This window comes from Mus pahari, chromosome 3 (genome assembly GCF_900095145.1).
Source record: "Mus pahari chromosome 3, PAHARI_EIJ_v1.1, whole genome shotgun sequence".
NCBI classification, from domain to species: Eukaryota; Metazoa; Chordata; class Mammalia; order Rodentia; family Muridae; genus Mus; species Mus pahari.
Window position 1 is genome coordinate 103,516,538 of NC_034592.1, and position 26,868 is coordinate 103,543,405.

The following is a 26,868-nucleotide window of genomic DNA, read 5'->3' on the forward strand; positions in this document are numbered from 1 at the left end:
GGGGAAATGTGGATAGCCCTGGGGCTAATTATATTTGATGTTAATTTTGTTCTCCTGTGAGAGGCTGCGAACAAGGAATGAATCAGCACTCAGGTGATTTCCTATAAACCTGCTTCCCACCTTAATTTGTAAAATAAAGGAGAGCTGATGATTGGGCAGATAAAAGGGAAGGTGGAGCTGAAAGGTTGGGGGAGAGGATGCAGAAGAGGAAGAAGAAAAGCGGAGTAGAAGCACATGGCCTGGAGAAACCACAAGTTCTAAGGGGTCTCATAAGCTGTGGAAGATGGTAGTGTAGTGGTAGATCTGCCCAATCTAGGTGCACAGCATGTATTCATATTAACTGTGTTGTGTTTTCATTGCCGGGGCATGTTTGGGAGGAGACTTACTGCAACAAATACAGGTTCAGAGTCTGTTTCTGTTATGGGAGCCCACCTAGGGGGTCTTGTGAGAGGCCCAGAGGGGCTGAGTGGAGCTTCAGGGTCTTAGAGCAGTCACTTTGTGGTTTGGGCAGTGTAACAACACTAATGAGCATATATATATATGTATGTATATAGAGAATATATATATATATTTTTTTTCATAATTTTCATTTAAGCCAAGATATTAAGTCCCCTTCTAAACTGAAGTTCCCTTTGAAGGGTGCAAGGGAACAGCTGTTCTGCAGTTGGGCCATGGAGTGCAGGGCATAACCTAAGGTGTAAAAGAAAAAGTCTCAGCTGGGCAGTCGAGGCACACACCTTTCATTTTAGCACTAACAGGCTCATCTGTCTCCCCTCACTGGCCATGTCAGCGTTTCATTTATTACAGCTGACCTCACCTCTGTCCTGCCCACTCCCTTCTTCCTCATCTCCCTCTGAGGCCAGTGAGGAAGCGAGTCCCAACCTTAGCCATGCACTCACTTTAGCTATGCTCTGCCATGCAGTAACACAACTTCTCAGGGTGAAACCTGTATTTAGTCCACCTAGCAGTTTCTTAAAGATTGAGACCAAGTTTGAAAGGAGATTTACATACGAATCTAGCCTTTAGCTTCTTCTGACTCTGTGAGTTCATATTCCCACAGCACAGTGACTCCCCATACAGGCACGCCATGCATTCTTCAGTCTTCCTTGACCCAGGGCCCCAACAAATTCCCACTCTGTGACTGCAGGATCATTCACCTGTAGACATGCTTTGGGAACCCACATCTCAACTAGATATGAGGAGACAAAAAGAGGTGACATGGCTACCTCTTCCTGTTGCTCTACAGCTGGTGGCTGCGTGCACTTGAGCTCATGTCATGTGTTTTATAGGGAGGACTGTGGACCTGTGCAGATGTAACCAGCTAGGCAATGTGGCAAGGAGTCGTAGTTCCTATAACCTCCTCGTGACACTGTTACGGGTCTCCCAGTACCTGCATGGCCTTGACCTCAGGGAAGTCCCCTGCAGAAATTTGGTATTCTCGCTGCAGCTGAACATAGATTTCCGGGAGCCTGTAGATAAGTTCTCGCTTCTTATTTTCTTTTCCAAACATATTTGGCATTTCCTTCTTCAGGTAGCTGATGATGTAGGCGTGGACCTGAGGGGATACGTCAGGTGAGCACATCACACTTTAGAGAAGAGATAAAGGAGACCCCATTCCATGCAGAACTCTGATACTCAACCACCAGAGAAGATGAGGAGCCAGGAGTCAGGCAGCCTAAGGGCAGCCAGAATGAACTTCCAGAGTTCCAGAGAGTGGCCTGGACCAGGTAATCCGAGAGCTGGATTTAAGAGGAACCCAGGGGGAGTGGATGTGCTGAGACCACACAGGAAGGGTGAGCAGAGAGAACCCCAATGTCCAAGGCTGGGTAAGGGGGAAGTCCCCCAGAAAGACACTGGGAGGCAGGATGTGACAGACAAGGGATATGAGATGACAGCAGAGTTGGCCTCTGTAAAGAACAGTGGGAGACACAGTGCATACAGCAGGAGAAGGTGCTAAGGAGCTGGGTGTGTATTTGGTATGCACATGGTCCAGAGGTGGGAGAGGTGGACTGCACCGACTTTGCTCAGCAGGCATTAGGAGCCACTGGAGGAAGCCAGGCGTTGTGGCGCACGCCTTTAATCCCAGCACTCGGGGGTGGGGGGTGGGGGGTGGGCAGAGGCAGGTGGATTTCTGAGTTCGAGGCCAGTCTGGTCTACAAAGTGAGTTCCAGGTCAGCCAGGGCTACACAGAGAAACCCTGTCTCGAAAAACAAAAAACAAAAAACAAAACAAAAAAAAGAGCCACTGGAGGATTCACTGCGGAGGCTTTGCTGACCTAATGCTTGCATGATGGCTCTCCAGGGTCAGAGAAACCAGAACAATAGGGAATGGTGACACTTGGTTGAGAACCAGGTGGTGTGAGGTGAAGCTGCACGGAGACTGACCTAGGGATTGTGTCTCCAAGTTTACTCCTAAGAAAGGACAGCTGACTGTGCCCTCTTGTGTAGTGGTTCTGGTGCCTGGGCAGGAAGTGAGCAGACCTATCTAGCAGGAGCGATCTCCACTGTGATTAACCAGAAAGTGGAGAGAAAGTGTCACCTGTGACCTGTGGGCACCAGGAAGCTAGAATGGAGTTTGACAGAGGTTCATGTACACAGAACAGTGTCCTTGAGCAACCAAGTAAGAATGACCACTGGGCACGCCTCAAGGGGCAGAATGCTGTCATCTCCACAGGTGGCACTAAGTAACTTCTGTATGAAACCAACTGCCTGTGACCAGGCTGGACGAAAAGCTCTCTGGAGAGGAAACCCAGAGACATGAAAAGGCAGGTCCCCAAGCCCCTAAGGGTGAGCAATCTCCCCAGCAGGGGTGTCTGGCCTGTCATACCCTTCTCTTACATTCCCACTATTCCACTTACTTCCAACTTCAGCTCAATAAGTTGTATTCATTACAAAAATTTTCTTTATAGAATTTTAAATTTACAGAGTAATTCAGACACCAAATAACTAAGATAGGAAAGAATTAAAAAAAAAAAAAAGAGCAGTGATTTACAAAATAATTATGTAGAATGGAAAATGCTACTAAAGAAACCAGACTTCATTAGCATCTTAGAGGAGGAGGAACTGGAGAGAGTGAGCAGATCTGTACCATCGCTCAGATGAGAGCCTCTGGTGTGTGTGCACATGGGCGGGGCCAACAGGATCTGAACAGCGGGGCAGGCACATGCAGCATGCACGGGCCACCTAAAGATGTACGCGTTGGGCTGTATGGCTATTGCTTAGGGACCAGCTTCTTAAACAGTGGTTGCTTAAATGAATGTTGGGGTTATTTGAAAGAAAATTGGCAACAATTAAAGCTTTCTGAATGCATGACCAAAAATGAACTCACAATCAAGCCTGTAGAGAATCTGAGGTGCTTTTCACTTGCCCCTGTAGTACTGTGTGACTTCATGGCAACTTTGGTTCTGAACACATAACGTGTACTTGGCACTATGCATGATGTCACACAACATACTGACAACGAACTCTCCGAAATACCTCTGCTCAGATTCAGACTGTGGCTTTGTGGTAATAATGTTTCTTAGTTAGTGCTGGGCATGGTAATTCATGTTTGTAATCTCGGCTCTTAGGACACTGAGACAGGAGGATTGCCATAGGTTGAGTCCAGCCTGAGCTACACAGTATGTTCCAAGTCAGTCTGGGCTACTGAGTGCGACCTATCTCTCACCTGCCCCTGCTAAAAAAAAATTCAATAATAAGCCAGAGACCCAAAAGATAATTTTTTTAGGTGAAAATATGTGAGACAGAGATGCAGCCAAGTCCTATTGAGCAAGGGCTTGTTATTCTGTTCAGATCAAAGCTGGTACCAATAACACATGCGATTCTAACAGCCTTAAGGAGGATTTAAGGGGGCCTTTGAGGCATCTGAGGTCAGCCTTCAGAGAAGCAGGTTTCCATATATAGGCTTGAGCACTGACATCCACAAAGCCCAGCAGGGATGGAGCTATTTTTAAAGCCTTGCAGTGGATAAGCATTTACGGGCTCATCACTACACACCACACAGACTCTCACACACTTCAGCCTCTATCAACCCGATGAGCTACAGAATGCCAAACTTCTCCAAGAAGGAATTTGACACTGCATGCAGGAAAGCCAGGCCCTGTACATTACATGTGACTAAGAGGAAACTACGTCTTTGGAGAGCTAACTAAATTCCACAGAACTACAGTGACCCTGAGAGTCCCTGAACTCTCCTTGTCCTCACCAGCTCCTTCCTCAAAAGCCACTTTGTTTTCTTGTTGAGTAAGATTTCCAAATGGGTGGGAGTCTTTCCTAACCTTGGGCAGGATGGGGTCTGACAGTGAACTTGATTCACTTTTGGCTTTTGTTCATCTATCCCAAAGAGAAGTTTGAGATCCGCACAGGTTTACAGACAAATAAAACTAAATTCTATTTCCCAAACTTGTATCTGGGCTTTCCTAAAATAGCTTTCTCTGAAGAATCATGCAGTAAGCTTTGCGTGTCATCTCGGAGCAAACAGACTTCTGGCAGGCTGCCTCCCCACCTGACAAAAGGTGAGGAGATGAAGGCTCGCCCAGACCATGGGAAGTTCTCTTGTTCCTTTGAAGACAGCATTGACAACATACAAATAAAAAAACAGCAAAATTACCTAATTCCCAGACTTTTTGTTTGTATTATTAAAATCTCACACATCACTGTGAATGATTAAAATAAAAACATGAGTCCCAGAGCCCCACAGAAGCTGGGAGAGGAGCAGGGACACCATCGGAGGATGTGTGGATCTATTACGATCTGACTTTGGACTTCTGGTTTGTAGAGAGAATTTGTTTACATCACTCAGCCTATGGTAAAGCAGCCACAGGACACTTACACATGCTATCTGATCCGCATTTCCTACCCCTTAGTCTGGTCCCCTGTGTATAGACTTTTTTCTTCAGAGCCAGGGTCCTGAGCACACGGGGGAACTGCTCTATTTATTGCTGAGCTTCACCCACAGCCTGCCCCTTGCCTCTTTAAGAATGAGTGGCCAAGCTCATAAACAGAACATAACCTTGCAGCTGCGGGGCTAGGGGTATAGCTCTGATGAGCACCCACAGCTTGTGCCACCTTAGGGCCCAAGGGCACTGTGTTCAGTTCTGCTTCTTATCCAGCCCAGGCAGCTTCCTGTCCTGATGCTCAGCTGGGATTGCGACATGTCACGTGCAAGTGGCACTGTGGAACTGGAGATGGAAGTAGCTGTGCCTCAAACATTTTCCTCTGTGAAAAGGAACAAGCCAGATACTATTCTTAGGAAGAAAAGAATATGCTATTTCTTTTCCCATAAGTTAGCTCAGCAAGTTTGACCATCCGCCCCCTACATCTGCACAAGGGTTTTCATTATTCAGTGTCAGAACACAGAGGCATTTTGTGCCTTACTAACCTAGGCCATGCTGGTCTGCTTCGAGGGCTCAGGAATGGCAGGGAGCAAGCACTCCAGGCTGTGGTACTCGGCATTCTCCATATTCATATTCATTCATTCTCATTCTTTTTTTCTCTCTCTCTCTTTCTCTCTCTCTTCCCCTTCATCTTTCTGTTCCTCCTCCCCGCCGCCTTTTGGTTTTTCAAGACAGTGTTTCTCTGTGTAGCCCTGGATGTCCTGGAATTTGCTTTATAGACCAGGCTGGCCTTAAACTCAGAGGTCTGCTTGCCCCTACCTAAGTGCTGGGATCAAAGGGATGCGCCACCACACCCCACTCTTTCCCTGTTTATGACTGAATATAGTTAGTTGCACGTGTAGTCACTGGCCCCTCAGTGCTGACTGGAAAGTTTAAAATGTCCATGGACACTAAATTCCATGAAATCTGCAGTCTACAAGAGCTTTGGTTAGAAAATAATTTAGGCGAGCCGGGTGTGTGGTGGCAGTGGTGGCACTCGCCTTTAATCCCATAACTTGGGAGGCAGAGGAAGGCAAATCTCTTGAGTTCCAGGTCAGCTTGGTCTAAAGAGCAAGTTTTAGGACAGCCAGGGCTACACAGAGAAATCTTGTCTTGAAAAACAAATGAACAAACAAAAACAATAACAAAAAGATAATTTACTTTTATATACTCTGAAAGTTAAATGAATTTGTAATAGCTGGAAAAGAGAAATACCATGTGCTAAAGGGTCACTAACAGGGAAAACCAGACAGACCTCCTGCCAACAAGCATCGATCCAGGGTAGTGAGAGCTGCAGATAAGTGGTTTCACATTATTAGAGCAATGCCTCGCAGGACTAGAACCCTGTACTGGGATTGGTTTGGTAGCAGAGGAAGGAAAGTGTATGCAGCCGTGGGGTGTAAAAAGGGGAACCAGCAGCTTGTGGAGCTGTGTGAATGGGGCAGTGCGAGCCAGAGGCAGTCACTAGGGAGCATGTACACTTGGCAACAGCAGGGAGACAGCTGTGGGGCAGGGTCTGGAGATTTCATTGGTTAAAACTCTTGGCTACTTCTGATGATCAACCAGGTCAGATTCCATCCTGTCTAACGGCTCTGAGGATGCTTCTAGAAGTACGGCCATAATTATATGAAACATACACAGATTTTCTAAGGAACCCCTCCTGACCCATATACTCTTAGAGACTGATCTGTTTTTCTTTCTTTGGAGACATTGCAGTACTGACTCTGCCACCTCTGGGGGTCAGCAGACCACCACTTACTTATTTATATACTCACACATATATACACATTCCAGGGTCTGCTAGGAGGCTCAGTTATGAGGCCGGGAGTGAGTTGTTATACGGGCCTACAGTGAGTTACAAGCATGGGCTGTAGGTCAGAACGAGGATGTGTGGATCTGGCATGCTCTCATAACTGCCACCCCTCCCAGCTTCTAGGCAGTTCGGGGTTCCACACTTAAATGCACAGTGCCTAGTGGTGATTTCCCAGCATCCCACTGGCTCTGGCAATGCCACCTCTTCTGTACTGGGCTGGTTCAGATCTCATCATCCTACTACAATGCTACGTGACAGCTTCCTCGTAGTTACTGTGCTGGCCAATCCTACCCTGTGCCCAGTGCTCTGTCACACAGAATCGCACAAGCCCTGCATGAAAGGCTCTTGTTGGCTCCAGGTTTCAGATTCAAAACCAGGTTTGAAAGTCTCAGTCACCTGCCTGAGACTACAGACTGGGACATGATCCTGATCCCAAGGCTATGTTCTTCTTTGCTTTTTTAAAGTTTAGTTTGTTAGTTTATAGAGAGGGTCTCAGTATAGTCCTGGTTAATCGCAAACTCATAGAGATTCCCCTGTCTCTGTCTCTTGAATGTTGGGGTTAAAGGTACAGTAAGATTATAGTGGGTTGTTTGTTTGTTTTGGACAGGGTCTCACTGTATAGCCCTGGCTGGCCTGGAACTCCTATGAAGACAAGGCTGGCCTTGAAACTCAAAGATCCACTTGTTTCTGCTGCCCAAGAGCTGAGATTGAAGGTGTCCACCAATCACACTCACTCCTTTGAGCTTTCTGGGATGGGGCTGCCCAATCCTACAAGAGCTAGCATGTAATCCAATACCAGCCCAGTGCCCAGTCTGTCATCTCATGCTTACTTTGGCCAACCTTGCACGCTTGATGAGGTCATTGAGTTTGCGCACTGCAGCCTTCTGGGGCAGGCTCTGGATGTCTCGGAAGAGGTCCTGTGCTTCAGCCTCGAAGAGCCGGCGGTTGTCGGTATTTTGCAAGGGATGTGCCCAAAATGAACCAATGTAGACTCGAAGTACTTCGGGAGTGTTGATGACCTTGCCCAGAGACCACATGAGGGCCCCGTAGACTCGCATCAGCTGCTGCGTGTCCACTTGGTCAGCCTTGTTCAGTACCACTCGGATTTTGTCATCCTGGCCCCGGAAGGCCTTGATTGCCTCTGAGAACTCATCTGAGATGTCCAATTTGTGAGCGTCAAAGAGCAGGATGATCCTGTCAACCCTCTCGGCAAACCACTGTAAGACCTGGCAGAAGTCATACCCTGGGTGGAGAAAAGGGTCTGTTAGTGTGCTGACCACTTTGGGGGGAGGGGCATAAGTATGGGAGAGCTCCAGTAAAGAGGGCTGAATCTGCGGCAGCAGAGCCTATGACCTGAAAATCATTTCACAGGAGGCCCCCTGGGCTAGATGTATATCGTCAAAACTGAGGACCTGGCACCCTTCGGAGGAAAGGAACAGAATGTGGTCTCTGGTCAGGCTGATGAAGCACCACATTCGGGCAAATTCACTTGAGACTCCTGACTCTGACTGCGCCCAGCACAGGTCTTGGATAGGTGGCACAACGGACCGCTGGTCCTGACACTGTAGACCATGGGCTACAGGGCTGTTCTTTAGACAAGTCTCACTTTTCAGAAAACATCTGCAATGAAGAAGCTTAGAGGCCATCTGAAGTTTCCATGGTGTCTGGCAAGCACAGGAATGGAGGAATTTCTTTTAGTCCAAATTTATAGTGTTGAGAAGGTCAAGGGTTGTCTGGGAAAAGTTGTGATTGATATTTATCATGAGGACTATTTATAGCTTAAGTGTGTTTAAAAAGTATTTTTAAAAACTGTCATACAGAATATGGTCATTGCCAATTTCTTTTTTAAAATGGCCAGGGCCACAACAAATTCCACTGAATGTATTTGGCCACCTACCAATCTGTTCCAAATCAAGCAGTTAAGTAAACACTCCTCCTGAGGTCAAGACTGTCAGTCATCTCCTCCAAGGAAGTGAGTTCCCAAGAGAGGCACACAAGGCGGCCAGCAGCGAAGGTTATTTTGCTCCCAGGCTGCTCAGCTGCAGCAGTCTCCACTTACACACTGTAGCTGAGCCCTCATCCTGATGCTGCCCTCCCAGCTTGGTTGCCTTGTTCCCTTCCATTTCTAATAGTTTCAAATTCATGTTAAGTCTAGAGAATGATACAATGAGTGCCGATGTAGCTAGTATGTAATTTTAACATGGCGCTTTGCTTACTGCAGATACTTTGAAAAACCAAGCTTGGTTTATTCAGATGACAAATACCAAACAGCAAAAAGAATTAACTAGATCTTCACCTGTCAACATAAGCAGATCTTTATAAACATGCAACAACAGCAGTAGCAACAATAGCCTTTATGGATAGGTTGTTAGAGAGATGGCTCAGAAGTTAAAAGCACTGGCTGCTCTTCCAGGGGACTTGGGCTTGGTTTCTAGCACTCACATGTCTTCTAATAACTGCCTAAATATAGATATATGTTAGAATATCTAGTTCTAGGATATCCAACATCCTCTTCTGGCTTCTATGGGTATTTCATGTACAATGGTTCACACTTACCTACAAGAAATCACTCATACATATAAGACAAAAATAAATAAATAAATAAATAAATAAATAAATAAATAAATATATTTTTTTGGTTTTGTTTTTCAAGACAGGGTTTTTCTCTGTGTAGCCCTGGCTGTCCTGGAACTCACTCTGTAGACCAGGCTGGCCTCGAACTCAGAAATCCGCCTGCCTCTGCCTCCCAAGTGCAACAAATATATCTTAAAAAGAAAAATCTTACCCTTCATAAACAAGAAAATGTTGGGTAAAAATTCATTTCAAAGACATGAATATAATGTCAGAGATGGTGTCTCATATGCTAGATCCTACCACTTGACAGGTAGGGGAAGGAGGATTGCTAATATGTGGCCAGCACAGATGGAGTGATCAATCGATAGATAACAGTCAGATACAAATAAACAACAAAAAAAAGATGACTATAGAATGATAATATTCACATAAGTGTTAAGAACTAGGCAGTGCTCAGCATCCTATGGATATATTCTACTGCAGAAGCCCAAACTGTTAGTATCAACCTAGGATGCTGGCTGGAGATAGAATATGGTCCTAAGGCGGATGAGGACGTGCTCAAGGGAGAATGATCTCTTAGGAAAGATAGAGGCTTATGGACTAAAGTTTTCACCCCTTTGACAATCAGGTGTAAGGGAGCAGACTGGTAAGGGCTTTGTTTTGGTTGGTTGGTTTTGAAATAGGTCTCTCTTATACCCGTAAGTGTCTTGAACTCACAGAAATCTGCCTGCCTCTGCCTCCAAAGTGCTGGGTGGGATTAAAGGTATTTGGCACCATGCCCAGCCAGTTATGGTTTTTTAATAATAACAAACATTCAGAAATGTGTGGCTAGGATGTAGCTCAGTTGGTAGAGTGCTTGTCTAGTAGGAATGACATTGTGTGTTCCACCCCAACCTGCATAACGCAGGAAGTGGCAAGATCATAAGTCTAAGATCACTCTTAGCTACAGATCTAATTCCAGACCAGCCTGGGATATACCAGTCCCCATTCTAAACAAAACAAAATACAACACATACAAAACAAAATCCCAAACCTAACTGAGACACATGGAAGCCCTCCTGTGCCCCTTCATGGCCTTTCCTCCATGGTACTTCTGTCAAAGGCACAGTGGAGTTTTCTAATTCTCTAGTATGTCTGGCTTTAGAACTCCTGATTCCTTGGGAACAAGGAGGACAGAAGTGGTGCTCAGAATATAGGCCAGAGTTTATTCTCATTTCTTCAACAACCAATTTAGACAGAGCAAAAGCCAAGACTTGCTGAATGGATCACATAGTAGTATGTAAAGACCGAGTCAAGATTTTACTCTGAGTTCTGTCACTCAAAGGCTAGGCAAACTGCCTCACAAGTAAACATGTGCCATTGTCACGTGAACTAGTTAGTGTACCAGACAGCTCCAAACCACAGGTAACAGTAGCTGAGCCTCAGCACATAAATATGTGCCCTTCAGGTGTCAGGAGGACGGCTGGGACAGGTTGACAGAAGGACCTACTTGGTGATTGCTCTTTGGGATGGTGATAGACTTATGCCTCTGGTCCCACTTGGTCTCTCTGCGACCAGGATGAGACTCAGAAACACTCAGAGAAAATGCTATGAGCAGCCAAGTACTAAGAGGATAAGTCACTTTCTGACAAACTCCCTTTCTGCTCCCTTTCTGCTCCATGGGCCACAGGTGTCCCTTTTCCTCATAGGTTGGATACAAATAAGTGATCTAGACTTGGACACTGTTACCTTTCAACCAGAGTGGAGGGTTGAACCTCAAAGGAATAAACGAAGTGACAATAGAAGGAAAATTTATTCATGAAGGTGAATGTAGTCCCGCATTTGGAGGAAAATGTATTCATGAAGGTGAATGTAGTCCCGCATTTGCAGCCATTCCTGAGCTTTCCAACATCCCCATTATCTCCGTGGCTGACCTGACCTGACTCACACCATCTGTGAGTCACAACCCTTTCACAGTGGTCTCCTAAGACCATGAGAAAACACAGAGATCGATATTACAATTCATTACAGCAGCAAAATTGCAGTTATGACATAACAGACAAAATAATTTTATGGCTGGGGTCACCACAACAAGAGCCACTGAACGTTTCAGAGGAGCACAGGGTTATATGAAGTGGGGGAGGTTGGTTTGCTCAGTTTCCCAGGAATACCATAGTGATTTTTACCTTTTTAGTCATTTTGTATGATTCTAATTCATTGACATTCAATATGCTTCTACTGTACAACCATCATTACTTTCCATTTCCTAAACTTTTTCATCTTCCCAATAAAAACTCTAAACCTATGAAATAACAATTCTCTATTCCCTGACTGAGTGAAGTCCTGAGAGGATGTGTGCTACTAATGTAAGCTGGCCATGTCAAAGTCTGCGGGGCCTCAGACCCACAAAAGCATGGCAAAGCCTTTCCCTTGGGGTGAGGTTCAGGGACACAGCAAAGCCTCCCTTGGATGAGAGAAGTGCAAGCATTGACAGTGTGTTATGACTATGTCACCACAGCCCCCCTCCCACCCAATGTGTGTGGCCTAAAGACTGCTCCTACAGAGAATGTTCCTGCCGAGATTAGCTAATCTTATTTGCTTGGTACAGCTGTATGTCATAACCCTATCCCCATGTTCCCACTATATACAATAACTCCACTTCTCTGCTCAATTGCATACAATAAACATACCGAGCTTCCAGGGCGCGGTGGTTTCTTTAGCTAAGAGCCCAGACCACCTGTTTGTGGTTTTCTGTCTGTGTCTCTGTCTGTCTCTGTCTTTTCTTCAGTTGCTCACTATCTCTGTCAGGTCTATTCCTAGAGCTATGCTGGATGTAGCATCTTCTATATTCTCAATTTCTGGGTACAGCATTCTCCTTGCTAGGTTTATGAATCTGACTACTGTAGTGTTGCATATGAATGAATCATACAGTACTTGTCCTTTGTAACTGGCTGGTTTCACCTGTCACAATCAAAGATCATCTTGAGTGTAGCAAGTGTGTGCTGTGTATGCATGCACATATATGTGAGCTTGTGTAGAGGCAAGAGGAAGATATATGGTGTCCTGCATGCTTGAACACTTTTTGCTTTATTCCCTGGGATAATACATAATAATATTCAGTCTCTCACTGAACCTTATTTTTAGTTCCCGAGACAGAGTCTCATGTAGTCTTGGCTAGCCCAGAACTCACAGAGATATGCCTGTTTCTGTCCCCAGAATGGGATTAAAGGCATGTGCCACGATACATGGCCTTAAAGATTTTTATGTGTGTTTGTGTGAGCCACACGTGTGCAAGTGCCTACGAAGGCCAGAGGAAGGTCCCAGGTCCCTTGGAGCTGGAATTCAGGCTGTTGTGAGTTGCCCAAGGTAGGTACTGGAATGCACAACTCTAGAAGAGCAGTGCGTGCTCTTAACTCCTGAGCCATCTCTCCAGCGTCCCTCTTCGGCTTATATATTCACTAACCACAGGGACCACCTTCTTCATAGTTGCACACATTGTAGGCTGTGGGCAGTATGGGTTTAGACATGCAGGTGCCTTGAATCTAATCCCTGCCTCCATCATGGTAGTTGTGTGACTTTGCACAAGTGACCTATCTCTATTACCTTGTTTGTAAAACAGCATTAACCACATACATTTTAGGGCCTCAGTCTTAGCATATGAGGACTTTAGAATATCTTAACACCTAGAAAACTGTTCAAAATGCTACCTACTGGTCATAGCAAAGAAACAAAATTTTGTATCTAGTGTTTGAGGCACAGTGAGGCCACAGTAAATGTTTATCAAAAGATGCCTGGCTAGGGTGAAATACAGTCTGGATCCAGGACGAGAGGCTGTTGATGAGGGACTTTATAAAACTCATGTTTCTAACTTTGTCTAGCCCCGAACTGTTTCTTAAATGCTTGTAAGGAGGGATGCAGGCAACATGGGTCACTTCTGACACAGCAACTGGAGTAAAGGAAGCTAGTTACTACAGAGGATACACTGAGCAGTTTATCAACATAAAATCCTAACAAGCAAGGATATGTGCCACACCAGTGCTGCCTGCACAGGGGTGGAGCTGGGACTGATCCCTAAGTGACTACAACAAAGAGAGGCCTCCTAGGGTGACGAAGGTGGCTCCACGTGTGCCCAGATTTGTCATAGCCTTCCAAACTGCACAATTATGAGAGATGTATTTTATTATAAATGAGCATGCACATATGCACGCATGTGTGGACGCTGCAGGGATGGCATAGCAGCACCTTCCTTTGGTGCTCAAGATGTTTTTTAAACATTCATTTAATTGTTTTAGATGTATTTTGTGTGTATGAGTGCTCAGGCTGCATGCACATATGTGCATCATGTGCATTCCTGGTGTCCATGCAAATGAGGCGGTAGCATCAGATCCCCCTGGAATTGGAGTGACAGATACTGGTGAGTCCCGGATGGGTGCTGGGAACTGAGCATGGGCCTGGCAAGGCCACAACTCTGCTCTTCACCACTGAGCTGCCTCTCCAGCCCTAACTATAAACATTTCAACTCTTTTAAGACCCTCCAGTGGAACCTCTGCTGGTATGAAACAAGAATGAGATATAATCAGCCCAATTTTAAGGCTTTGGGAGTTGGGAAAAGGGTATGTCCCCTTCAGAAGATTCCAGTTTGGCATTCCTGGCTCTGTGTTCCAGGAACAAAGGGAGGGTCAGGAAGGAAGGGGCCTGTCCATCCAATCAGGGGCTTTCCGTCATGGTGTCCGTGGAAACTATGGTCTTCATTTGGGCCAGAGAAAGAGCTGCCAGGAAACGGCAGCTAGGGTTCGAAGTTGCTCTCTGGCTCAGGTAAATTACGAGGTGGGGGACCTGAGGAAGCAAATTTGGCTGTTTTTAATAATGGGGGTGGGGCACTTAAATTTCTCCCCAGAGCCAAATTTCTAATTACATAACTTTTAAACAAGTTGTGTGTCAATAAAAGGATGTAAAACAATGGAAAACAATCAGAACCAAGGCCAGATTCTCCCTGCCCAGGTCCTCGTGTGGCCTTGGGTGGCCTTCAGTCTCTGCTCCAACCTTTCCTCCTAGAGTTGGCAGCTCTACTTCTTGTTTGGGCCCTAACACATCCCAGAATTTCTGGGTCGTTTGTTAGTGTGATCCCAAGATCTCCTGGGCCTTCTGGCCACCCTTCTATCTCTCTGTACCTAACTGGTGAGTGTCCATTAGATACAGGCACTGAGAGTGCGGCCAGGCTCCCTCCCAGCCAAACTACCCTGGTCCCCAGGCTTCCTCCTCTCCAATACAGCCCCCAAGCCCCTAAAAGTGTCCCTAACTCTTGAAAATTGTGAGTACTCTGAGGACGTTTACAGAGCAAAGTCTCCACGACCAGCCTGTGCCTCACCATTGGGTCTTTTCTAGAAGTCTCATGTTGAACCCCACTCTCCCTACCCTACAAAGCACAAGGGGCTCTCTGTAGTGTGTCGGAGGCACCTGTCCTTTCCAGTCTCCATACCTTTGCCTGTACTTTCCTTCGGCCTGCACTGACTGATCGGTTCTCTGTCTGACCACTCATGGGGCCCCTCCCTCCATGCAGCAGGATGGGACTTCCCTCCTGTATTCTTCCTATACGTTTGTTCTCTGCTTCAGGCTTTGGAGTGCCTCCTGGCCCAGGACTCACTAGTGTACACCATAGCAAGTTGGAAAGCAAGCAAGGTCTTAATCATGTTTGCTACTCAAAAGCACATTGCAGTTGCTTTACATCATCTAAGCCAAGTTCCCTTTGACATGACTTTCCTTACCCAGTACTTACTTAGTCTGTAGTGGTGTGTTTATTTGGCGATTAGAAGATGTAAATTCAAGGCTGGAGAGATGACTTAGTGGTTAATAATGCTTGCTCTCTTCCAGAGGACCTGAATTTTATTCTTAGCACTCACAATGTGAGGCTCCCCTCCCCATTTTGCCTAACACTGTATACCCAGTATCTACTATTGAACATAAGAGGTGTTTAACAAATGTGTCTTATTTTTCAGAAAAAAGTAAAAATGGAACTATCAAACAATCTGTTAATCTAATTTCTGGGTATTTAGAGGGAAGACCTGAAATTGAGACAGATACCTTGCATTCCTATGTTAAATGTAGTCTCTTTTTTTTTTTTTTTTGGTTTTTCGAGACAGGGTTTCTCTGTATAGCCCTGGCTGTCCTGGAACTCACTTGGTAGACCAGACTGGCCGCGAACTCAGAAATCCGCCTGCCTCTGCCTCCTGAGTGCTGGGATTAAAGGCCTGCGCCACCAGGCCCGGCTGTTAAATGTAGTCTTATTTTTGAGCTAAGCTGTGGAATGCATGTGCCCATGCATAGATGCATGTATAAGGAGGATGTGATAGATTCTTAATGCAGAGTATATTTCAGCTTTAAAGAGAAAGAGGAAATTCTGCAGCCTGTGGCAATGTGACAACATGGACGGGTTGAGAACATTATGATAAATGAAATAATGCCGCAGACAAATGCAGAGGTTATGTGGTCCTACCTGTGCGATGCTAAAGCAGTCAAACTCGCAGACTCAACAACGAGGAGACTGGCAGCTGCTCGGGCCTGGGGAGGAGGGGCCGACTGGCAGAAGGGCTCAGTTATGCCAGATGAACGAGCACTAGAGACTGGTTCAACTCTACTGTGCCCAGAATTAATTCCATACTGGATATAAACATTTGGTAAGAGGGGCCAGCAAGATGGCTCAGTGTGTAAAGTCACTTGTCACCAGGCCAGACAATTTAGGTTTGATCCCTAGAATCTGTTTGGTGGAAGAGAGAACTGATTCTTATTTTTGTCCTTTGACTTCCACATCTGTGTTGTGGTTTGTATGCAAGTCCCCATCACTCAGACATACAAATAAGTAAATTTTTGTTTGTTTTTATTAGATGTGCGTAGGAAAAGGAAAGAAAATTATAAGGAGAATAGATTGCCTGTAAAATATTCTTACTACACTAAAATAAAATAAATTTGGCTTGGCCAAGTGGGCTGATTTGAATAAGTATCATTTTCTTGGCAATTTGAAAGATATAGTTACTTAAATAGTTCTAAAAAATGGGCTATTTCTAACTACAGGAAGTGTATACCTTCTAAAAATAAGCATCAACTATCTGAGTCCACTCAGGCATTCTAACCATATTTTTAAAGAGTCACTTCAGTAAATAGTAACAGCCACTTTGGTCAGACTTTTGTGGGGAGTCTTTTCATTGTTTCCAGGCTGAGTTTACTTTACAACTAGCAAAATATTTTTCTGAACATTTCATTGTTGTTGAGAGCAAAATGACAGCTAAAATTACACAAGAGATGTACATGTTTATGGTTCTCGCTCCATCCCTGCCCCGAGAGCTTCCTAGAGGATCCTCTCAGCAGTCCTTGTGACACTCCTGCAGGGTGCTATCATTTCCCCTGACCTACAGACAGGAACTGACTAGAGAGGTCATCTCACTTCCCCAAAGTACACAGCACTTTTCCAGAGCTTTTCCAGAGCAACAAGAGCCAAACCCAGGCATTGTAGTCCCGGAATCTGTGCCTTTATCAGCTGTGTGGCACCACAGGGGTGATGTTCCTTTCCTAGTTTTACAGTGTTTGTTCTATAGTGTTTTCAGCAGGGGAGGAATTCAATTTCCAGCTCTTTCCAGACAGAGGCTACACTGGTGTACCTTCTAGCACCCTGAGGTGAAGCAGCATCTCTGCACTATGCAGGCCCTGCCCCCACCACAGCAGATCCCAATCAGCTGTTCCTTTCAGAGCTGGGACAAGTGGTGGCAGTATGATAGACATGTGGCTCTATTCTACTTTTCCCTCTGCACAGTGTTGGGGTGAGGGTGGTGCTGAGGGGTGGTGATTTTGGATTGACACTGAACCCTAGTTCCAGTAGGACTTGGGGAGAACACATGCTGTGGTAACTCCACAGAAAGGTCCCTGAGAAGAGTTATTTTTGTGGAGGTTCAATGTGAGTTCTTTTTTTTTTTTTTTAACAGATCTTGGTGGGTAGTGGTTATCTCTTGGGGAACATAGCTAGCTAGAATAAGATCCCTGAGCTCAGGAGCAGTACCTGCCTCAGCACACCTGCCCTGAAGGGGTTTGGCTAAAATTTAGATTCAAACCGGGTCCAGATAAGCTCAGTCCTGGGCTTCCTGCTGTTTACCTTGTTTCCCTTCCCATCCTTCTCCCTCTGGGATTCAGGCCAAGGCCCTGTAAATCAGATTTTCTATGCACGTTTCCTTGTAAAATAAACACACCAACCTCACAGCCTGTCTGTCTGTCTTGTGTCAGGAGACAAGAGACCAGAGAAAGTTATATCAAAACTAGCATATCAAGGCTGGTGATCTACTCAGAACCCATATGGTGGAAGGAGAAGAGAAAATGGACCCCCAAAGGTTGTCTTTTGTCCATACATGTGCCAGGCACAGTGTGCCCACAGAATGTACAATCAGAATAAACAAAGCTAAACCAACAACACATAAAAGAAGGCAGTCAGCAGAGAAGGGCTAGGACCATTTGCTTGCCAGGCTTCGTGTAACAACAAAGCTCCTGTGAAAAAAGCGGGAGAAGCAGGGGCTACGCAGACGTCCTATAAAGGGCATGGAGGCTAAACCTTAAGACTTACTTGCTCTAGGAGTACTTTCCATTTCTTAATAAACTGTCTCTATTCTTATTTCTAACCAATCCTTTTTCCTGGGTCATAGAGCCTGGAATCAGGTGCCCTTTACTTCCAGACAGTAGCAGTGACAGGAAGATGGTAAGGATAATAAGAATGGCAGGGCAGACTTGTGAGCGTGCATCCAGACCATCAGGAAAAGTCTCACCTCAACAGGGTCAATCCACCAACACGAGACAGGAAGGTTCTAGGTGAATCCTAGCCCAGTAAATCCCACTGCTTCTTGTAGTGTGACCAAATGAAAACAAAATGTTTCCTATCTTACTTTCCATCTCAGGTTGAAAATCAGGTCAAGAAGTAGCTCACTTAAAGAGGGCCGGGAAGGGCAGGATGCCATCGGACATTGAGTCCCTTTTCTGGAGAGGGACATTGTTGAGAATCTACCAGTGACACACACGTCTTGTCACTTGGCCCAGCTAACTATACCCTGTTGCCAGGCCTCAGTTTCCACATCTATGAGAAAAGTCAGGTGATCACCAAGGAATCTTTTGAATCTTAAGGTTTCTAGCTGTTTATATGGTTCTGGATAGGAGGCCATAAAAAGCCAAATGCTTGGGAGACACAGTTCAGCTTTTTAGCATCCATTTAATACAGATATCCAGTATTTATAGGACCAGCCTAAAGAGGTTACAGGAGTACTAAATAATTAACTCTAATAAAATGAGCAAGTAACAAGTCCCATTTATTATATTCCTTCCATATAGAATTTGTATGCTACAGCATTTGGGCCAAATCGAAGGTTCATTGCAGTAAATAGTTTGTCCTGAAAATCTGATTCCCTTGTGACCCAATTCCAGACAACACTATGCTGAAAGAAACTACCAGAGGAAAGGTCAAAGGATGCTTAAAAAGTGACTGGCCCAGCCTTCCAATATTGTATAAAAATTAACAGTATCAAGGAATCAGTGTCACACATGAAAAAATACCCATTTCTCATTTTTTCAAGTGGGCTTTGTGTACATCAGACAAGAAAATCTTAAACAATACATCTATAAATCAGAAAGAGTCAGCTTGGCAAAGATTACCTGAATTTCTTGAGGCAAAATGCCAATATCATTAGGCTCCACCCAAGTATGATAGGGACAAACACTGACAAATAAGGCTTTGACCTTCACAATAAATCTTGTCATTCCCCGGTTCAGAGGGGCAAAAAGACACTGACTCTTCAAACCATGGTTTTCTAAAGAGAAATCATGAATACCAAGATGATGGGCTCAAGAAAGGCCCCAAAAACAACTCCTGACTCCAAGAACCCAAACCTACCCTGACCTTTCGAAACACCCAATACCGCCTAAGTGTTCTGTGAGCGTGGGACAGCAGCCAGTCATGACGACCAGCTCCAGCAACTAAGTTATGGTTTGCCAAACCATTACACAGAGATATCCTGAGTTTATGTTACAAATGAAAAGACAGATCCAATCAGCAGAGACTATGTGAGTCTACAATGGGCTCTTAAAAAAAAAGACTCACTTATTTTACCAAGAACAATCCCTGTGTTATAGCTATAGTTACCAACGGTACTTCAAAATAGTCAAATAAAGCCCGGTGTTATGGTGCCAGAGACAGGCAGCTCTCTAGAAGTCCAGCCTGGTTATACAGTGAGACCCTGATTCAAAACAGAAAGGAAATGAAGAAATAAACATGCTGGATGCTTGGATCCAGGTGAAATGTGTGAGATGGGGTTTTTCTAGGAAGCTGCACAGTACATGTGAGAAATATCACCAGGTACAGAAAAAGAGGACCATGGGAGAAAAACCTAGAACTGTGACATGAACTGGGCTGCCACACCTCTTTCCTGACCACTCCCTAAGGCAGGCCTCCCAATTCTAGCCTTGTACTCTCTGGCTTTCCCCAGCTCTACTGGCAATACAAACACAATACAAATATCCAATCTACTCATTCTGGGTTTTCCCTTTTGTTCCCTAAGGAACAAATGAAGAGGTTTGGTCGATCTCTGAGTCCCAGGATCAAGCTAACACTGAGATCCTGGGTCTAAGCCTATCTCTATACAATAAGCAGTGGCCACCATGTCCATTACTCACCACTAAGCTAAATGGCTTATACAGGTTCCCTTCTTTGTCTCCAGGACTCTGTGCTGGGATGTGAGCTCAGGTCAGCCTCTTCCAGATCCTTTGTGAGCTTGCCTTCATCACAGGACCTGCACCACAGGTGCCTGAATAGCCCTGCTATCCTCAGCTCTTCACACCCTCAGGTTTGTCTGGATGGCAGAGGAGCCAACACATGTGACAGTGAACTCTGAAGTTACTCTTTCTCTGTGCTTCATGGCTACTGAGAATAGCTAACATTTACAGAGCACCTACGTATTTACTTGGACTGTCTGATAACGTTTTTCTTTCCTAGAAAGAAGGCTTGAAGCAACAAAGTATCTTCCCAGTCTGTGCCAGGGCCTGGGAGGTGGAAAGCTGTTCCAGGAGGCACTTCTCAGTGTGCTGCTTCTCTACTATCTAGCGACCTACATTTGTAGTCCTCTCACCCACCATAGGGTTCCTCACCCCTCAGAGGAGGGCAGAGACTATCGTGGAAGGTTTTTGTTTTTTTCACATGTAACAGTAGGATTGAGGCAATCTGAAAAGAAAGGCCCCATTATAGGGGGGGGGGCTATTAAACATCTGAAAGTACAAATGTGAAAAAAAAAATCTTTAAATTCATTAGAGGTTTGTAGAAACCTTGAGAGATCTGAAATGCTTAGAAGGCACTGGGCACACCACACAGAATGACAGTGACAGGACAGGCAGAGAACAGACGCTTCAGACCATTACTCCTTTCCCCTGGTCACCTGGTGACCTCTGCAGGGTACAATGACCTTTGCTCTCATTGGAGGTTTTCCTCTGGGAGATCCTGGTTAGCCGCAGAGCCCAGCCCAGTGCTGCCTCAGGCAGCCTTTTCCTAGAGAAAGAAGAGGCTCCAGGAGATAGAGCTCTAAGTCTAGGAGAGCCATCAAATTTCATGTTTGTGGTGAAAGGGTTCTAGGGGTCTGACTCAGAAGTAGTGGCCTAATGCTGCTCCCAAATCCTCCAAGTGGCACTCTCTTATGTCAGAATCCCTGAGAAGCTGCCTATGGTCATCAACCAGGTTCCTTGAGCACTACCAGGAGGCAGTGGCAACTGTGCCTTAGCCTGGAACTAATCACTTCAGTGTGCCATGCAATTGGGGAGCAGAGAGAACAGGGCTGGATATTAAAAGACACAGAAATAACCTGGTATCAAGCAAAGAGAAACACAGTCTACAACAGACACTGACCAGTAGTCTGCAGGAAAAATGTCCAGATGTTCATAATGGTAACAATTACCTCTGGGTAATCAAGAGGTTTAAAAGATAATCTTTAAGTGACTTCCTGTTATTCCCAAAGCAAAATCTATGTGCCTCTTCTCTAGGCCTCTGGCACACGCCTGCTGGGCCACCTCGTCCGTGCGGAGTATGACAACCAGAGGAAGATCTCCTTCCCCTCCTTTCTACTGCCTCTGATGATGAGAACTGCAGGGTGGTATGCAGTTTTTTGAAGATTGCCATAAAAATCTCTGAAAAATAGGATTTAATTAGTATCTGGAGAGTGTTTTAGAGTTTCTATTGCTCTGATAAAACCCCATGACCAAAAGCAACCTGGGGAGGAACGGGTTTACTTCAGCTTACAGTTCCACATCACAGTCATTAGCAAAGGAAGTCAGGGCAGGAACCTAGAGGCAGGAGGTGATGCAGAGGCCATGGAGGGGTGCTGCTTCCTGGCTTGTTCTGCCTGCTTTCTCAGCATCAAAGGGTACCTGACAAGGGTAAGCATCTTCTACAGTGAGCTGTGCTCTCCTACCTACAGGAAATCTTTTTTTTTGTTCTTTGTTTTTTGAGACAGGGTTTCTCTGTGTAGCCCTGGCTGTCCTGGAACTCACTTTGTAGACCAGGCTGGCCTCGAACTCAGAAATCCACCTGCCCTGCCTCCAAGTGCTGGGATTAAAGGTGTGCGCCACCACCGCCTGGCAACCTACAGGAAATCTTACAGAGGCATTTCCTTAAATGAGATTCCTTCTTCTCAGATGACCCTAGCTTGTGTCAAGCTGACATAAAAACTAGCCAGCACAGAGAGGAGAGCATCGATTCCATGGCTTTCCAAGGCTGAGGAGAGCATCGATTCCAAGGCTTTCCAAGGCTGAGGAGAACATCGATTCCAAGGCTTTCCAAGGCTGAGGAGAGCATCGACTCCAAGGCTTTCCAAGGCTGCTTCTCAAGGGTGAGACTGCGGGACTGCACTGTCCCGGTTTATGATGATCAGTTGTTCTCTTCATAAACTAAGAAAAATGTCATCAGTGTGTGTGTGTGTGTGTGTGTGTGTGTTGTTTTTCAAGTGAAAGTCTAGACTTTGTTTGGGAAAAAAAGCAATCATTCCCCATGATCAATTATGCATTTAAAATGTTAGTAAAATCTCTGCCAGGGCCTGGCAAATGCCGTTCTGAGTCACGGTGGTGATGTGTTCACATTCACATCAGAAGCAGCAATGCTAGTGATGTGGAATTTCCCGTGGCATCGGTGGAAAGGAGACACAAATGTGTTTGTCAGCAAACTTCTCCAAAGCAAAAAGAAATCAGGATTTCCTGTTGGATGCTTGTATGGCAGGTGATGTCTAGCATCTCCCAGCCCCAGCTGACTGGCCTTAGCACAAGCCAGAAAATAGAATTTGACAACAAATCATCAGGGGTCAGCTCCAGCTACAGGGGCTGACACTTTTCCATTAATGCTAAATCCAAAGTTTAGAGGTCACTAAACTCAACTCTAAATGTATGAAATGGCTTCATGATCTGAGTGTGTAGACACACATTCTATAGGGTTCTCTACCACGCCACCACCCACTTCTTAATTCTCACTATACCAAGTAACCAAGTCTCCTGCCATGTGTGTGCCCACTGGCTATGGGCCCATGTTCCAGCACACACATCACTCTCCCACTTCCCCAAAGCCCCCAGTTCCCACATTTTAGTTCCCACCCTCTTTTTGTAGTCTAGAAGAGATAATCGTAAGGGCATCCAAGGTTATCGTCCCTTGCCTGCACTCCAGACAGATGCTCTGGTAAGAGTTTCATATCAACATGGCCCTTTATCTTAACTGTTTATAATAACTGTGCTGCAAGCTTGCCTGTTTACCCTGTTGCTAAGAAAAGAGAGTTCCCTAGGGCAGACTAATAGATGAGTAGATTACAACTAGAGTCCCAAGATGAACTCTCACATCTATAGATGATGATGATGAGAAAGGATCTTACTATGTAGTGCACACTAGCCTGGAACTTTCTACACAGCTCAGACTGGCTCTGAACTTTTGATCTTTTTACCCACTATGTGCTAGGATTACAGAAATCCATCACTGTGCTTGGTGAACTAAGTTCTGAAACAGGGCAACAAGACAATTTGATGGGGGAAAATAACTATCTTTTCAACAAATGGTGCAGGGACAGCAGGATTTCCATACACACACAAAAGAAGCTTTACCCTGACCCACACCATATAAAACAATTAGCTTAAAGTATTGATGACTTCATGAAACAGCTTAAACTATAAAACTACTAGAAATATGTAAAAGCAAAATGTATGTAGTCCAGGCTATAGGCAAGGATGACCTTAAGCATCCTCCTTCCATCTCTTAAGTGCTGGGATTTCAGGTACGCACCACTATCCCTGGCTTTATGAGCATATCTTCATGACCTCAATTGGCCTTCTCAGATTAAGATGCCAAAGCACAACAAGAAGGTAAGGTGAACTGAAATGAAATTATCTATATCTTAGAAGATATAAATGAGAAGAAAGTGAAGACACAGTGTAAAAAAAATTTGTAAATTATATATCTGACTAGACTATACATATATAAAGAGTTATTGCAATTTAACAATAAAAGTAGGGGCTGGGCAGTGGTGGCACACACCTTTAATGCCAGCACTTGGGAGGCAGAGGCAGTCCGATTTCTGAGTGTGAGGCCAGTATGGTCTACAGAGTGAGTTCCAGGACAGCCAGGGCTACAGAGAAAAACCCTGTCTTGAAAAAACAAAAACAAACAAAAAAACCAATATAAGTAGGCCCGATTAAAAAGAATAGGCAAAGAATCTATGTGGGCATTTCTCTGAAGATATGCAATTGGTCAGGAAGTTGCTCATTATCACCAACTGGCAGGGAAATGCAGATAAAACCCAAAATGAGATCCTGCTTCATGACCACCAGGAGAGCTAGGATCAACAGACACTGAGGGCCGAGTGTAGCTCATCGGGAATGAGCTCCCCAGCTACCACAGCTAGAGGACTGAGGGTCCAAATGTTGATGAGGATGCAGAGATCCCTCATTATGTTGGTGGTAGGATTATGAATGGTATAGCTACTTTAGAAGAAAGTTCAGTAGCTCCTCAAAAGTTAAATATTATCCAGACCAACTTGTGATACTCTGCTTTAATCCCAGCACTTGAAGGAGAAGAGTCAGGTGGATTTCTGTAAAGTGGAGGTTAGTGTGGTCTACTTAGCAAGTTAGAGGCCGACTAGACTACACACATAGTGAGACCCAGTCTAAAAGGGGGTGGGGCTCCCAGATTAAGATCACTTGCTGCTCTTTCAGAGGATGAGGCTTCTGTTCCTAGCTCACTCGCATATGATATCTTACAGTCACCTGTAACATATGTACACATATGCAGCAGGTAAACACCCTCACACATGAAAATAAATAAATCTTAAAACAATTTAAAGATTAAATATACAATTGTAGCCCAATCTAGCAATTTTACATGACAACTCATGTCCTCACAAAAATTACACATGGACACTCACAGGACACTCACGACAGACAAAACATTACAAACTTCAAACATCTATCAGCTGATGAATGAATAAAGTGTGGTATAACCATATGACTGAAAATCATGTCACCATAAAGAGAGCAAGTCTTGATAAGCCTTGCAAACATGGCTGATGTTAAACAGACACTTCCTAGGTGGTCCAACTTATATGAAATATACAGGCAAGCAAATCCAAAGAGGCAAAGAGGTTAGTTTTTTGTCAACTTGATATGAACTAGGGTCATCTAGGAAGAGGAAACCTCTGTTGAGAAAATACCCCCATCAGAGTGGCCTGTGGGCAACCCCATAGGGCATTTTCTTGAATGTGGGAGGACCTAGTGTACTGTGGGTGGTGCCACCCCGGTCAGTTGGTCCTGGGTTAATTTAAAGGTAAGTTAAATAAGCCAGTAAGTAGGACTGCTCATGGGCTCTGCATCAGCTCCCGCTTTGAGTTCCTACCTTGGCTTTCCGTGATGATAAACTGTTACTGGGACATGTAACCCAAATAAGCCTTTCTTCCCCAAGTTGATTTTGGTCATGTTCTTTATCACAGCAATAAAAAGCAAACTAAGGTATACATGGTGCTGACTCCAGGAACGTCAATACTTGATTGAACCAAAGTAAATAATTTGATTCTAAGTTTACATTGATCATTACAAAAATGATCTCAGAATAAAATGAATATGTAATATTTTAAATCAGCAAATGAATATATGACATTTGAACATTTTCAAGTAATTTCTTTTGATTTTATTTATATGTATGCACACATGTATACAGGTACCTGCAGAGGTCACAAGAGGGTGTCAAATTCCCTGGAGATGGAAGTACAGGCAGTTGTGAGCTGCGAGACCTGAGTGCTGGGAACCAAACTTAGGTCTTGTCACGAACTTTAGACTATCCTCTAAACCCTACGTGGGATAGATCTCTTTCACGCAGGTAGCCAAAACATGTAGTCTTGACCTGTCCCAACTGCAGGACCAGCTCCTTCTCAGAACTTAGGTCTTGGCTAAACGGTTATCTTCATAGATACCTGCACAATCCCAAGTGTAGCCAGCCCACCTCAATGGCTCCTCATCGAGCATAATGGCTCATATCACCTCCTCAGTACTCAATATCTTATCAGTGAATAATGTACCTGTTTCTTTTTGTCTGTCTCACTGTAACATAAATTCCACCAGGGCATGATGGTGTCCACCTTGTTTGCTCAGTTAAGTATTTGTTGAATGAAACCCTGTAGTGAGCTCATACTCTTTAACTCGGGCCTGACCCCCACATCCCTGCACTACACAGTCCACATCTGCTCTATCCTGAGGTCAGCTGGGCCAAGACCACAGCAGCAAAGAAGCTTAGGTATATGCTGTGGTCATATCACCGTGCTCCAGTCCTTTTAGTCTTCTGGGAAAGACGCATTCGCCTTTGCGTATGCTTGTATTTTTCCCTTAAATTCTTCTCCTTCCCAAAACCTAAGAGGGGAAGTCACTCTTATCTGGTTATCTCTAAATGTTCTCTCTTTTCCTGGGCAGCCATCAAAATCCGGTCTTTTGTATTTAAAGTTCAAAAAAACTTGTCAAGTAGGTATGCTTGTACTTCCCTGATTATGGTCTGTTTTTGTCTTTTCTATTTTTTTTTCCCTTTTTTGCGCCCTTATTAATCACAGCTTGGACTTCCATGCCCTGTTTCCTAGCTCCGGCAATTCTTTTGTGATATTAAGTTTGAGGACCTCAAGTTTGTGGGCAGTCTCTTGAAACTGCCTGTACACAGGGTTTGCCACTATTCAGGTACCAAACTCAAAGCTATCTGTTTGTGAATGTGCAGATGCTAATGAATGGTTCTGAAGTTCGCTGCTGTCACAGAAAGGCAGTTAACTCCTCCCTGTCTCAAATATTACCACTGTGCTGCTTCTATTAGCAGGGCTTTTTCTGCCCCCACCCCCCTTTATCTTGCCAGTTCTAGTAGTCACTGGTTTTAATGAACAGACTGGGAATAACAGATCCAAGGCTTTCTTCAAGACAGAGTTTCAGTTTTCATTTGATGAGGTATGAGCTCTGGGAGAGCAAGTAGATTTGATACAAGACTTAAGCCAAGAGGCGGTTTTTCCCTTCAGACTTCTTTGCATTTTTGTTGCTGCTGCTGTGTTTTTTGTTTTTTGTTTTTTTTTTT

At 44.8% G+C, this 26,868-nt stretch overlaps 1 protein-coding gene across 1 annotated transcript in view; it reads right to left on the reverse strand.

The window, feature by feature from the left end:
• Ehd4 (EH domain containing 4) overlaps positions 1-26,868 on the reverse strand; it is a 65,851-nt gene that overhangs the window by 5,812 nt on the left and 33,171 nt on the right. Inside the window, exons 4-5 of the mRNA XM_021193074.2 lie at positions 7,517-7,929; positions 1,391-1,555 (exon numbers count right to left, since the gene is read on the reverse strand). Of these exons, the coding sequence (XP_021048733.1) occupies positions 1,391-1,555; positions 7,517-7,929 (578 nt within the window). The remainder of the gene's footprint in view (positions 1-1,390; positions 1,556-7,516; positions 7,930-26,868) is intronic.